General features: G+C 43.3%; 1 protein-coding gene across 5 annotated transcripts in view; it reads left to right on the plus strand.

Moving 5' to 3' along the window:
- EML1 (EMAP like 1) overlaps positions 1-14483 on the plus strand; it is a 118634-nt gene that overhangs the window by 29739 nt on the left and 74412 nt on the right. For 4 of the 5 annotated variants that reach the window (XM_042872498.1, XM_042872506.1, XM_042872521.1 and 1 more), the window contains exon 1: positions 8725-8824. The exons of the other annotated variant lie outside the window; for it this stretch is intronic. In XM_042872498.1, the coding sequence (XP_042728432.1) occupies positions 8758-8824 (67 nt within the window). In that variant the 5' untranslated portion in view covers positions 8725-8757. Of the gene's footprint in view, positions 1-8724; positions 8825-14483 lie in introns of those variants that run through there. 5 annotated transcript variants of the gene reach the window in all.

Raw genomic sequence — 14483 nt, forward strand, 5'->3', positions numbered from 1 at the left:
CGCTGAAGGCTGGGCCCCTTCTAACTGTGCTTCGGTCTGGGTGGGCGCACTCACCTCTGTGTGGGAATATTCATCTGAAGCAGTTCTTTTGTGAAAAAAAGCAAAATTCATTGTCACAAGATTTCTCAGACAACTGTAAAACATATCTTGAGCTGTTTATGGCCCGAATACTCATTAAGCAGCTCCTGATGTGCAGAAGAGCTGTGTAAGAGGATGAATGTAAGGAGCAGGCAGTGAGTGCGGCGTTCCAGAGCTGTGTTGTGACGTGCAGAGCGAGGTCCCAGCTTGGCAGCCCTGTGGTCACACAGCGTCCCTTGGCAGCCACCAGCTCTCTGCCAGCCAGTGCACACTGCGGGGGTTTTGTGTTCTTCATTCTTTCATTCATGGCTGCATCTGCTTGTGTAATTTATGGAGCACAATACATATTTTTCTTCTGAGAGTCATTCTGTTCTTTATTCCAGTATTTATTCTGTCAGAGAATGGTGGGAGAAGGAGGGGTTGTCGGGCATCAAAGAGTTGAAAAGAACTTGTCTTCCTGCTCTTTTTCCCTTGAATTATGACTGCAGTAATGACAAAATACTTTTAGCTTCTCTCCTTTCCCTTAACCGTAGCTGTGATTTTTCTCTTACTCCCCTGAATGTTTGAGAGAGAAATGTCAGGTGGTGAAGTACTTAAGAATCAAAATGCTGCATCAGGAAATGTTTTTATAATTATTAAACTCCGTAAGAAACAAATGGCAGATTGTTCCCTATGCTGCAGTGCTGGCAGTCAGGAACAGGACCTGGGCAGCTTCTCAGGGCTTCACTTGGGCACTGTCACTACTGCCCCCCATTCTTTCTCTGTTCCTCACCCTCCAGATGCCGCCACCAAGAGCAGAATGTCATGCATGGCTCCCCCGGGCTGATCAGTAATCCTACATCTTGCACTGCCTCGCAGAGGATCTGAAGAACAGCTACATTCTTTCCTCAAAAGCCAAACATTTCATGACTGTGAGCCTGATCTCAAAACTATGACTGCTCATGTTCCTGGGCAACTTAGTGAAAGCTTCTTTGGTCCAATCACTGGTTTCATTTTGTCTTATTTATATTTTATGTATCAAAAGAAGATGAAAAGTGTAATTTCAAAGTTTCTGGATATGCTGTCTGGGAATCCTTAGGAAGAAGTTACTTTAAAAAAACACATGTAACACAAAATTTCTTTGATTGCATTGCAGGCCTTGCAGTAATTGCTAAGACCAGAACAGAAAAGTTTCTTCCAAGCCAGGTTTTGTTCCAAAGTAAATTTAAAAAGTTTAATTCCAAATAAAACTATACTTACCCACAAAAACAAAAGTTACATCCCATGCTGGATGTTAATGTAAAGCGATGCTGGAAACAGTAGGAAAGGATTGTTCCTTATTGCTTTTTACTCAAGCCAGCCAAGTTTATACTAGCTGATGATTTAACTGCTTTCTTCCATCCCTAGGTTGTGCCGAGGGATCTTGTAATGGGAAAGCAGAAATGGGCTGAGGCAGCAAAATCACTGCAGGGGTGTGAGGTTTCAAAGTAGGTGGTCCTGGGCTCTGGTAGATATTGAAGGAATCTCTGAGTGTAGTGGGCTGAATTTTCCACATATCCTTCGTAGGTCATCTTCTCTAGCAGTGCCTCTCTCCTCCAACAGCTCAGGAAAAGCTCATTAGTTCAAGGAGTTGGAACCAGGAGCCTGGCTGTCTCTCAGAACATACTTGTCTCTATTTGTTCTTCACAGATCCCAAGGAACTTTAAAATGTCCTGTCTGGGTACATTTTCAGTAACATAAATTATCAATTTTAGCTCTTACTGCAAATATAAAAAATGACATGAGTAAGATTGGTGAGTCCTTCATAGCATTAGCATGTTGAAGTGATGTGGTCCTTCATCTTATGCATAGATTTTTATGTGAGCTTTATTGTATACATGGCTGACAGTAAATTTTCCTAATAAGCATCGGTTCATACAATGCCTTAACTGTGCTGGATCCTGAATCAGTGAATAGTGACACAGGAAGGCTTGAAATTATGAATATTCTGTGATAAGTCACAAGTTAAAACAATCCTTCTCTGACTAAGGAATGAGCTGAACAATGCTGTGATACGTTTCTCTGTTCCAGAGTGCTATAGGTATATGTTTGCAGACAAAATCTTTTCTCTTAGAATGTACCCAGCCAATATACTTTGTTCCTTTCTGCTTTCTATTTCTGCATTTTATACCTGCTTATAAATTCTCACTATCAAGTTAAAATTCTTATTCTAAAAACACAACAGATTGAGTATTTTATTACGACTTTGTTAAAAAGAGGTAAGCTGTGTATGTCTTAAACGATCTATTTACTATGTTTAATTTTTTTTTCTTTTTTTTTAAATATATCTATTAACCTCTAGTCTTGTTTTTCTGTGATACAACTCAGAAGGCATAAATTTATATTGTTATGGCTTTGTATAAACCAGATTTTACATTGCAAAAAACATCATTTAAGTAAACAAGGAAGATAGGCCTCTGGATTATTTACTGTCGCTGTGATCTCAGCCATGTGCAGAAGGGGTGTCTATGCTGTGCTAGACACAAAAGCATTCCTTTCTGACATTTGCTAGAAGTGTTTCTGAATAACCCAATGTTGGGGCACCCTGAGGTTTCTATGGGTGCAGGAAACTCCACCTGCTGGGAGGGAATTCTACTGGGAGTGACGCAGCTGCGTGGGGACAACTCTGCTGGATCCTTTGTGTTGAACTGCTCTGGGTGCAACCTGTGTCAAAGTGACAGCGCCACAAACCAGATGAGGTTTTAAAGAGCTAAAGTTTCAGCCTCTACTTAGGACTGAAGCCACTTGATGCAGAGCTGCAAAGCTGGGCTGGAACAGAAAAAAGAAGTAATTTTGAAGAGTGAATGGGTAATTACTTTATGCGCTGCTATCCATCTTGCTCCTTTTCACTTCTCTCAGAGTACTAATATCTCAAAAATGCTGTACTCATCAACACGTATTGCGCAGAAGTGGGAATGGAATTGCATTCCTATGCATCTGTAGTGCACATTGCTTCTCATTGGTTTAGTATCACAATGCTATATCCGTGGTTGTAACAAGTCTGCAGTTGACCATTGCAAACATTGAAGTGCATTGAACCTGAGTTGTTCCGGTGCCTTTTGAAAATAAGGATGTTTCTACACAGATACTATGCTTGAAAGCATTTCATAATGTGCTGCGTAAGTAATACCTTCAGTGTTTGCAGGCAGGATATTCTAATAGTTAGTGCACCCAGGTGGTGGTTACTCTGGTTTTATTCTGCCTCTGACCTCTCTGTGTGACTTTGGCTGTGTTGTGTTTTCCCTCTCATTTTCTGAATGTGTAGAATGAAGGTAGTATTTAGTTTACAAAGGTGGTGCAAGCCTGAAAGCATCGCTGTGTGTTGAGCAGTTCCCCTTCTTTGGATGGGAAGAATCATAGATGTGCAAAGCATTATTCTTTTCATCTTCAAAGTGTTCTTTTCATATTTACAAATTAATTGATTTACAAACCACTATTATTTTGTCTGAGCAGTGTGACTGAGGACGCTCTTACTGGAACTGTGTAATTTTCTCTATAATTAATGTATGTCACTCTGACCAACACGATGTGTACAGACTTACTGTAACACATTCTCATTTGGATAGTAAAACACGCACACCTTTGATGGTTTCAACCCACATTTGTTATACTGTATTTTTAATGTGCTCAGACTGTGCTTGTCTGATGGTGATTCTCCCCTTACATCCCGTCTTCCCCACATGCAAGAAGTGCGCTTTGTAGTGACATTCATTCAGACCCCTGCTGTGGCTGAAGCAGTGGAGTCCTGCTATTCAGATGAACGATTATTCCAGCAGCTGAAGTGTTTTCATAAAGGGGACCGGGAGGCAAGTCTGCTGGAGAGCAGTAGGAGAGGAAATCCTTATTTGAGCCTATGATAGGACCCTGACAGCGAGCCCCACTCTAATACCTGGAGATTGTCTATTGGTGAGGAAAAAGCTCTTCTGAAGAATAAAAGCAACTTATTCACCTCACAGAATTGTCTTCGAAAAAAAAAAAAAAAAAAAAAAAAAAAAGAAACTTTTCACTTTGTGCTGCTGCTCACTGATGAAGAAAGGCAGAACAGGAAAAAAAAAAAAAAAAAAAGTCTAAATGAGGATTTAGGCAGACTGCAGGCAGCTAATTCCAGAATATAAAGAAAGAAAGGGACAGACTGTTTTGCAGGGTCTGTTGTGACAGGACAAGGGAAAATGGTTGCAAACTAAAAGAAAGGAGATTTAGATTGGATATAAGAAGATTTTTACTATAAGGGCAATGAGGCACTGGTACAAACTGCCAGAGAGGTGGTGGATGCTCCCACCCTGGAGTGGGAGGATGTCCCTGGGGACACCCAGAGTCAGGCTAGACAGGGTTCTGAGCACCTGATGGAGCTGTAGGTGTCCCTGTTCATTGCACTGGGGTTGGACCAGGTGGCCTTTAAGCATCCCTTCCAACTCCAACAATCCTATAATTCCATGAACTTAACCCCAGAGCCCTCTCCTGTGTGCCCATCTAATCCAACAGTGCCACAGCCCTGGAGCTCATTCTCCCTCCCTCCACAGGCTCCCACACTGTACTGCTGCTTCTGCACAGTGTCCTTCAAAATTCAGGCAGAGCACCATGCCAGCAACATGGGGCCTGTACTGCTGCGTTACCTTTATCCTGGGAAATGTACTACTGGGAGAGGATGAACACTGTGACTCGAGGAGCCCCCACACTTGCACAAGCATGCAGTTTGAGGGCTTCCAGGCTAGAGCAGAGATGGACTGCTACATTAGGTAAGACTGTAGGTGGTGAAACAGACGCTTGTCTCAAACTGAAGCAAAATGAATTACAGAACCAACTCACACGGCAGTGAGCATGGCCTAGAATCAGATGATTTCCAGCAAGCTCGAGGGACTCATCAGAAGTTAGTCACAGTAAAATAGATGCTATAATTATATCCACTGATAAATTTTAGTGAAACCACCACATCTGCTGACAGTGCTAGATGCTTTGCATATTGAAGTTTTCTCTGGTTACAAAATAGGCCCCGTGTGTGCAACAGCTGTTCAAACTTTTCTGATCTGTTCTGTGTATATGCGTTACAGTGACCTGAAACAAAAACCTTTCATCCTCTGTGTTGAACTGAGGCTTCAACTCTTCTAAATTCTGCAAAGAAGGGCTGGGAGTGCCTAAGCCCATCGGCAGATCTGCACAGCAGGTTTTGCTGTGAGGACCCAAACTCCAGTGTCCGTTCCTTACCAAATGCCACCGACTATACTCACTGAATGCAGTGGTGTCCTGCACAGATCAAGATGTCAGAGGATGAAAGGTAGCCTGTCAAAGTAATCACCAAAAAGGCAAAAACATCCTGACGCTGTTGTATGACACAGCCAAATAAATGACCTGCAAAGAAAAGTCACTTTTGAAAAATTCTTTGTTACTGGTCAGTTGGAATGTGTTTGGATTCAGATTTTTTTCTCCCAACATTCTTGCTAAGTGTAGATACTATAGGAATAAGATTTAGAACCAGTGCTATTGTTTTAGTGGACTTTAAAATGATACTGTAACTTGTTTTTTTTTTTCTTAGTATTGGCATTGTGATGGAAACGGCTTGCTGTAATGTTACCTGCTACATCATATCAGAATGCTATACAACTCTATCCTGTTGAGAGTTATGAATTGTTACACTTCTCATATGAAAATGCTACAGGATATTTTACATATTTATTAGTAATGCAAAGAAATAGAAAAAAAAAGAAACAGAAATATATATAACATCAAAATTATTTGATGCCAGCATGTAAATGGGGAGTGTAAGCAAGGTTTCCTTCTCTTAAAATTGAAGTATGACCTCCTGAGAATTCTGCTAAGGATATATGAAAGCTCTTTTGTTTTCATGCATCAAACAGTTATTTATATTACCCCACTCAATGCAAATGATACAAAATAAAATGTCATACAGAGTTTTTAACACTGTCAGCAGTAATTTGCGCAAATGTACAACAAAACCCCTCAAAATACATCATTCCTACTATATTGCTCAGGATACTACATTCACATTTCTGTCATTTACCTTGGACATGTACAAATGCTTAAAGCTACAGCTCACTGAAGAATAGACTGTAGAAGTGTTTGCATTGTTTGGCTCCACCACCAGAATGCCCGCTGAAATATTAGTGAATTCTTCAGATCCATTGTTCCATTGTTCATGCAGCCAGATAGAGTTTTTCATTTTGTGCCCCACAGTGCAGGTTAGTGTAATAAGATTGTGAGAGGTCTAAAAATCATTGTAATTAAATTGTGTGTTAAATAGTGCTTTCCTTTTCCAGCACTTGCCCTCTGAATATAACAACATCATAACTGCATCTAGAAATCCGAGCTGAGATCATCTTTTATCATTTCACTGAGATGATTTTCAGTGTAGTGAGCAGAAAGGCTTCACTGTCGGCTTCACAACACCTTCACAGCTAATTTCAGTAGGCAATCCATTGTGAGGATCAGGTATTTTCACTTTCTTCAAGGATGCTGTGCTCAGATCAGGTTTAGGTCCTATTTTCTAAGTGAATTTTAATTTGCTCTCTCTGAAATGGAGCTGTATTGCCCCTTTTTGTTCTTTCTTTGGCAGCAAAACACACTGTAGAAGTTGCCAGGTGTTTACTTCTCTGATTTTTCTAACACTCCGACATCATTTTTTGCTACATGTATAGTACTTCTGATATCCTTTACCATGTGATTCATCTGATGCTGCAATTGCTACAGAACTGCACAGAAACTGTTTGATATTAAAATCATGCACTGCAGTTCAGATTTCATAGATTTATTTTCCAAAATGTGCACATCTTAAGGAGGTATGGATGAAGCTAACGTTGACAGCTCCTGGAGAGCATGCTGCTTGTGTTAAAACTATCTCTAGCAATTGGAAAATCAGTGCATTAGAACATGCCTCAGCCTCAGAATGAGGAACTTATGACAGTAATGATGCTTTAAAATGAACTTCTTAATTGGTACTAAAAATGAGCTTCATTTCTCTAGTACTGTACCTTATCTGGAAAAAAAAATCCCATGCATATGTACGTATTTGTGTGTATATTGTTTTAGAAAAATATGATGTTTTGGAAAAGTTTGATGGATTATGCCTGAGAAGGCCATGAGAAAACCTAAGGGACCTATGTTAATTTTAAAGATTAGAAAGAATTATGGCTGACTTTAAACATCGTATTTTTGAAGTCATTTTCATTTTTATTATAATTTATTTTTAGCTACACAACTACAAATTTCCTTTCTTTTATAGCCTGCAGCTATAACACACTGTGGCCTCTGTCAGACACAAGCACCATCACACTGGTTTGGAGATCTCTTCAATTCTACCAATATTGGCAATGGCAATTCAGAAGGGAGCAGTTTTCACTCCGCTTTAATATGGAACTGATATCCTAGCCTAATTTTACAGCATATTTTTGTGTTAGCACTACTATGGCTCAGTGGTTGGTGCAAAGACTTGTATATACAGAACTCAGGCCTGTAGCTGGATCCACATGATGGAACTGTCATGCAAAAAAAGCTCCTTAAAAGACTGAGACATAGAGGCACACTTTAAGTGTTCTGGCATTTCTGAAGAGGAAAGGTGCTATAGAAATGCAACGTGTTGTTTTTGTCATGTCTGCAGAGGAGCTTGAAATAAAAATGGCTTTTGTTCACTGAACGCGTCAGCATTTCTAGCACGGAAACTGAAGCCAACTTTTACACGGCCTAATAGTAATAGAACAAGGGGGAATTGCTTCAAACTAAGAGAGGGGAAATTTAGGTTAGACGTTAGGGAAATATTCTTTACTCAGAGGGCAGTGAAGCACCGCTGCCCAGAGAGCTGCGGGTGCCCCGTTCCTGGAGGTTCCCAAGGCCGGTCTGGATGGGGCAGCCTGAGCTGGTTGGGCAGTCAGCCCACGGCAGAGGGTTGGGACTGTGCGGACTTTGAGGTCCAGCGCATATCTTCACCTTGTTAGTGTAAGAGAGAGTCAGTCACAGCACTACGGTGACAGTTCTATCCTATGGCCAGAGGAGCCGCCTCCGAAACGAAGAGGCCGCAGGGCCAGTCCTGCGCAGCGGTTGCTCCAGGGGAAGCAAGGGGAGCTGTTAAGCTGGCAGAAGGGGAACGCTGAGGCAGCACCGAGCAGACAGGCTGCCCCAGTCCGACCGCCGAACTCCTGCCGGACGCATGCCGACTTGTAATTCCCCGCATCCCAAACTTCACCCTCTTCCCGCCGACTTCAGCCTTCGGATCGCTTCGGGGCACCTTCCCAGGGAGCTCCCCACCCCGCTCCCTCTCGGGCACCGCTCAGCAGGGCTCACCCGGAGGTGCCCGTGCTGCGGGCTGCCGCCGAGGAGAAGCGGCCGCAAGACGCCGCTCTCCGCTCGGCTTTCTCCCCGCGGTCTCCTTCGCCGGCCGCCCTCTGACGGTGGAGCGGAGATCCCGGGCCGCGGCGGCTCCGGCCGCGCAGCACCCGGCAGCGGGGAGCGCCCCGCCCCGCCCCGCCCCGCGGCCGCCCCCTCCCGCAGCCCCGGCGCGGCCGCCGCCCCATCCGTGGCGGAGTGAATGGGTTGCCATGGCAACTGAGTGAGGCAGGCAGCAGGCCGCCGCGGCCCCCGCCGCCTCCGCTCCTCAGCGCGCGGACGAAGCGGCCGCCGGGACGGGCGAGGGGAGGCCGGCGGCGCGGCGGCAGGATGGAGGACGGCTTCTCCAGCTACAGCAGTCTTTACGACACCTCCTCGCTGCTCCAGTTCTGCAACGGTGAGAGCGGGGCGGCCGCGGGGAGCGACGAGGTGCCGGCGTCCCGGCGGGGCGGGGGCGAAGGCGGAGGCCGGCGGCGGGGAGAGGAGGGCCTGCGGGCAGGCCTGACCGCACGGCCCCGGCTGAGCCGCGGGGAGAACGGGAGGGAGGAAACTTCGCCCCTCGGCCTCCCCGTTACGCAGCTCCGGAGCCGCGGGGAACTTCTGCACCTGGCCCGTAGGAATTCGCGTACACGCGTGCGTGCGTGGATGTGCGTGCGTGTATCCGCTTCGAGCAGCCGGCAGCGAGCGGTCGCGCACCGCGCGGCTCTGCGGAGCGCCTCAGCCCGGCGGACGCCCCTCGTGTGCGGCCGCGCTGTGTCACACCGAGAGCAGTGAGCGCGCAGCGTCCCGCCGGCCTGGGCAGGTGGCCCTGGGATCCCCGAGCTGCAACGTTCCGAGCAGTGCTGGGGCAGCTGTTCTGCTGTCACCTGTTTTGTTTTTTTTTTTTTTAAACGTTTATGTCACTTAAGAGGCTGCCTGGTGTGATGTGCGTGGTGGCCTGGAAGGTGAGCTGTTTGGCCCGCCGTGACAGCTTGTGGAAAAGACAGAAGGAAGTGAGGAATTTGTTGGTGTTATCAGAGGAAATACTTGTGAGGCTGGCCTGCGTGGCGCTGGGGATTATGGAGCTGGCTGGTGTTTGCTGTTATGGGGTGAAAATACATCGTGTGTGCTAAACACTGCTGGGAGTTGCTCCTGGAAAACTTAAGAATTGAAAATCACATATTTGGAGATTGGTTACCACTTTTCAGCAGCAAAATAAGGAGCTTTCCTAATCTCAAATGTCAGTAAAAACTGACCTGTTAATCTCTAGTTCCTCCAGGTTTTAACAGTGCTCTGGCTGTCTGCTGTCTGAGCAGCTGTAGCCAGGTTAGTATTAAATCGCTTTATGGCAACAACTGCATCAAAAAGCTTGCATCAAACAGCTCTTCTCATATCTTCGTTTTTTCCACATCTCGCAGGATCCTTTTTGTGGTGTGCTGTATGACGGGTAGGATTACAGAAAACACTACTTTGTGCGGACCTTGATGTTGTGGGAGTCATTTTTTAGAATGTGAAGAATTGAGCTATGCATTGTGTGGGGCTGCAGTATTCTCTGAGCTCTTCCAGAGGGAAAACCATGACTATGTACGGGGGTTGTGTGCTAATAACAGATGCCTGTTTTGCCTCAACTTAGTAAATATTTCACTGCAAGTATTTTTTAACAAGAAAATATGCATTGCATTGATTCATTTCAAACTCTGTACTCTAATCCATTTGTAAGCGAGCTGGCTTCCTACCAAAATCCTTGGGCTCTGCTTTTGCTGTATTCATGGCAGTAGCATACATGTGGGAATAGTAGGAGTAAAAGCACTTTCTGAGCAGTTTGAATAAGTGGAGTATCTTATTTCTGAGAACTCACAGTTCTGTTGATTTTGTAACCCTGAGCACATAGTATGTGAGATGAAAATACACCGTATATACTCATGTTGCATATAGGTTTGAAAACCGTAGTTAATCCTTAAGTTTTATCCTCTTGAATGAGTTGCTGAAGAGATTATTTGCCCATTTGTCATGCAATTGTCAATGCAGAGCTCAGGAAACTGTTGTTAACTTGAATTATTCTGTGTTTATAAAAGAAAGTGGTTTGATTCAAAGTCTTTCCTTCAACGAGTTAACATTCAGTGAGACTTCATTATACGAGATGAAGCAGAACAAGAGAATGGGGTCTTTGAATAGTGCCTTGAGATGATCAGATATTTCATACTGACACACGTGACCCATAAGGGGAAAAAATGCAGATGAAAAATACCAGTGAAGGTTTTAAGGTTGAAAGTGGAAAAGAAAACTGCTTTGGAAGGAAGTGAAAAGCTCTTTCAAGTATAAGGGGTACTGTGAAAGGTGATATGGGCCATGAATAGGGCAGGAATAAAGAAGAATCAAACAGTATGAGCAGGTGATAGGCATTTGAAGAAAAATATGACTTAGGTGTTGGGCAAAGCAAAATAAAGCAATAGTCGGTAAGCACTTGATTTGGCCATTGTTGTAGGTTGAGAAGTTTTTCCTTCCGAAGAGAGGAAATAAGGATTAATTCTAGTTTTACAAGTTGTAGTGGAAATAGTCACAGCCTGAAGCAGTGATTGAGCACCTGGTGGGTGGGCAGGGCCAACCCAGGGGAGCTCAGGTGCACGCAATGTACCTGAGTGACCCAAGGGTTGGGACCGGGATCCACCCCTTCCCAGCCCTTATTTAAGTGTTGGCAGTGGAGGTGAGGACAGCTCTTGCTGGAGTTCCCTGCCTACCCGAGGTCTTCTGAAGGTAAGCTGCTCTTTTCCTTCATTTCTGCATCCATGGCTGCTGTGTTCAGGCTTGTTCTCATTTGCTGCAGCCAAGGACTTTGCCACCCTGATATCATTGTCCCTTTATAGCGTTACACAAGTACAGACATAATGGGAATTATTGGTTGTCTGAAGATGAAGAAACAAGAGACTGTTTATGTGAAAAGATCAGAATACAAAGCCAGCGCTCCTATAAGAATAATGCAGATAACCTGTGGGCAGCACAGGTGGCCTGGGCAGTGGGAACGTCTCCACTTGGCACAAGGACAGCTGTGTTTTCTCCGTGTTCCAGTTCTTTCCCTGCTAGGGACAGGTGGAGGCTGCCGAGGGTATGCAGAAGCTTCCCTGCAAGGGGAGGAAGGAGTGCAGAGCTGGGAGGTTGTGATGGGGTAAGGGAAACAGGGTCTTGGTTGTTGGAGGACCTGGTTAGAGAGGGCAGAGGTAATAGGAGGGCAAATTGGCAAGTTTACCCTGAGCCTTCCTTTTTCTCTAGAAATGGTTCAGAGTTCAGGAGTTCAGGAGAAGGATTTTTTTTTTTTTTTTTTGATACTATATGGGCCTGGTCCATGTGATTGTGTAGTAATGTGTTCTTGTAGCTTACAGAATATACAAATATTGTAAGTGGAGACAGGAGAGAAGAAAGAGGCAAAGAAAACATGTTCATTTGGAGCTGCATGTCTAAAATCTAGGACAAATATTTAGCACATCTAGTTCAAAGACACCTACTTCCTTCAGCGCTTTTACAGAGCAGTGGGATAGAGTTGGCATTTGAGAACCACTATGTTAATGGATTCAGATGTCAGTCGGAGATGGCATCAAAGCAAGAAATATGAACTTGCAACATGCTTTTTAATCAAGTTATTTCATTTTTCTTCCCTTAGCTGTAGACCCAGAGGAAACAGTATATGCCTACCTCACTGATATTTATCATACAATCTAGAAATCTCCCTCTGTGTTTTCAGAGGATGAGCTATTCAGGGCAAAATTTTTGCCTATTCTTTATTTTTTTCTTTAAACCAAAGACGCCGAAATAACTTGCTAGTGCCTATCTAAGGATGGTTCTCAAGCGACATCTCACTTTCTAGGTAATTAATGCTTTGTTTATTTTGCATCACATAAATGGTAACAAATAATCACCCAAGCTTCATTTGGATTAACTGTGCCAGGTTGTAGATACCCTCTCTGATGTAACTTTTCTGTAGTTCTTAGTTTGAAAGCTGTAATGTTCATTCACAGTCAACCAATATTTTACTAAAGCATTCCTCATACTGAAGAGCAGAGTACTGGTAAGGCAGTTCAGTGCCAAGTTTTTTAGTAGCTGTGTAAGAAGTGATAAAGAGAACCACAGTGCAGATGAAATTCTGCAGAACAAGGCACATCCTGGCATTATGTACAGTGCTTATCTTGCCTCCTAATCACTCTTGCAGTTCAGAAATTCACCTGTTATGATCACAAATGTGTCAAGTGGGGTTTGGGCACTGATATGTGGATCCTCTGACCACAATTCCCTCTCCAGTCACAGCAGTAACTATGGTCTAAGAAATGTGGCCTGCACTGCACTGGTAGCTGCGGGCATCGTATTTGGGGAGTCAAATATGAAAGGTAAAACTTGTGCTTCCTGCGTTCTGCAAGATGCCTGTGTGATCTTTGAGGAGGAAGGGAGAATTTATTCTTGGTTCATTTACAACTAATTCATAGTATTCTTCACTTGGCTAGTGGGGAAACAGTAGCTGTCAAATGGTCACTTCTGCAAACAGCTGCCTTGCTCAACAGAAACATCAAATTTAGAGTATTTGGGAGGAGCAGTAAAGAAATGTAGAACAAATTCTTTCTAAATGGAATTGATTTATCTCTAAAGGGTTCTGTAATGTTAATTATTTCTTTTAAAGTGCTTACCATCAAAATGATTTGTACAGTTGTCAGTAGAAAAGTATGGATTTCATGGAAATTTTGAAGTGATTTTTAACTGTACCAACATCTATTTTAAAAAGTCAATCAAATAAACCCTCAACTTTTAAAAGTAGCACCTTACAAAGCTGCTGCATCATATTATTAAGGTTTTTGCTAGGTAATAGTTCCGACAGCTGTCAGTTTCTTTCCTTTCTCATTCACCCCAAAGTTATGAGAAGTAGACTGTGTGACTCTGCTCGTGTACTTGGTGTTGGTTGGTTGATTTCCAAGTTACCTGAAAATTATCTGCTGCTTCTCCCAAATGAATTGAATATATGTACATTTTCTCTCTGACTCATCTGTCTACAAGCATAGGGATGCCCTAATGGTGAGGAAATGAATCCCACAAACAGGAAACCTCTATGGACAGTATTATTTTGGCAGTTTTCTTTGACATCTGACTCCTGCACTTCCTCTCCCTGACTTTCCAAAGTACATCCAGTTACTCTCTTCCTACAGCTGGACCTAAATTGCACAGCAGTATGTAGATTAGGGCATCAACAATGCTAATCAGACTCTTGCAGTTTTCAGGTCACTAGCTCAAAGCCATCAAGGCTAGAAGGGGTTGTAATTTGTTTCACTGTCACCACTTTCAGGAATAATGCAAAGAGAAAATGGATTTGTCTCCTTGGACAAATTAATGTACTGCATGTAGAAAAGGATGTTGCAAGCGTGTTCAAAGTGGTGCTGCAAAACATGTTAATCACTTTACTCATGTTTATTTATTTTGTTTCTCAATAGCAAATAACATGTTGAGGGAGGAAGGCATACCAGGCTTTCTTGTGCTCTGCAGGACCGTGGCACGTTTTGGACTTGTGGAGATGACCTATATGAAGCTTCTGTCAGTTTGGTAGGACAGCAGAAGATTTTATTAGCAAGAACTGCTTGGAGAACACTTTATCATTGCAATTTCTTCTGGCTTTTACCAGTTGTACCCTTAAATGTACTGCAGAATTGGGCTCTATTAGATGTTTGCTTCATGTTTCAAACTATACAGCATGTAAGATGAGCTTCTATCAAGTTGCTTCTAGGCTTGCTTCTATTCTGAGATTGAGGAGAAGAGTGGCATACAGAAACATGTGTATCACGTGTCTAGTAATTGAATGCAAAATGAACCATTCACTATGAAATAAAATTAACTTGCTGTAATGGATACTTTCATAATATATATTGTTAGACTACTAAAGCTCAAACTCTTACTATTAAGATGCCATATAAGTAAAATGAATTTGTTTCTCTATAATTAGCTATGTATTTCCAAATAATGAATTACTAAAAGCTCTTTTTCATCATGAATAGCATTAATTGTAGTTACTAAAATTGGCAGGAGGGAGGAAGGGTGGCTTTTTAATT

The sequence above is a fragment of the Lagopus leucura genome, unplaced genomic scaffold (assembly GCF_019238085.1).
Source record: "Lagopus leucura isolate 7727_CA_CO unplaced genomic scaffold, USGS_WTPT01 Super-Scaffold_1, whole genome shotgun sequence".
NCBI lineage: Eukaryota > Metazoa > Chordata > Aves > Galliformes > Phasianidae > Lagopus > Lagopus leucura.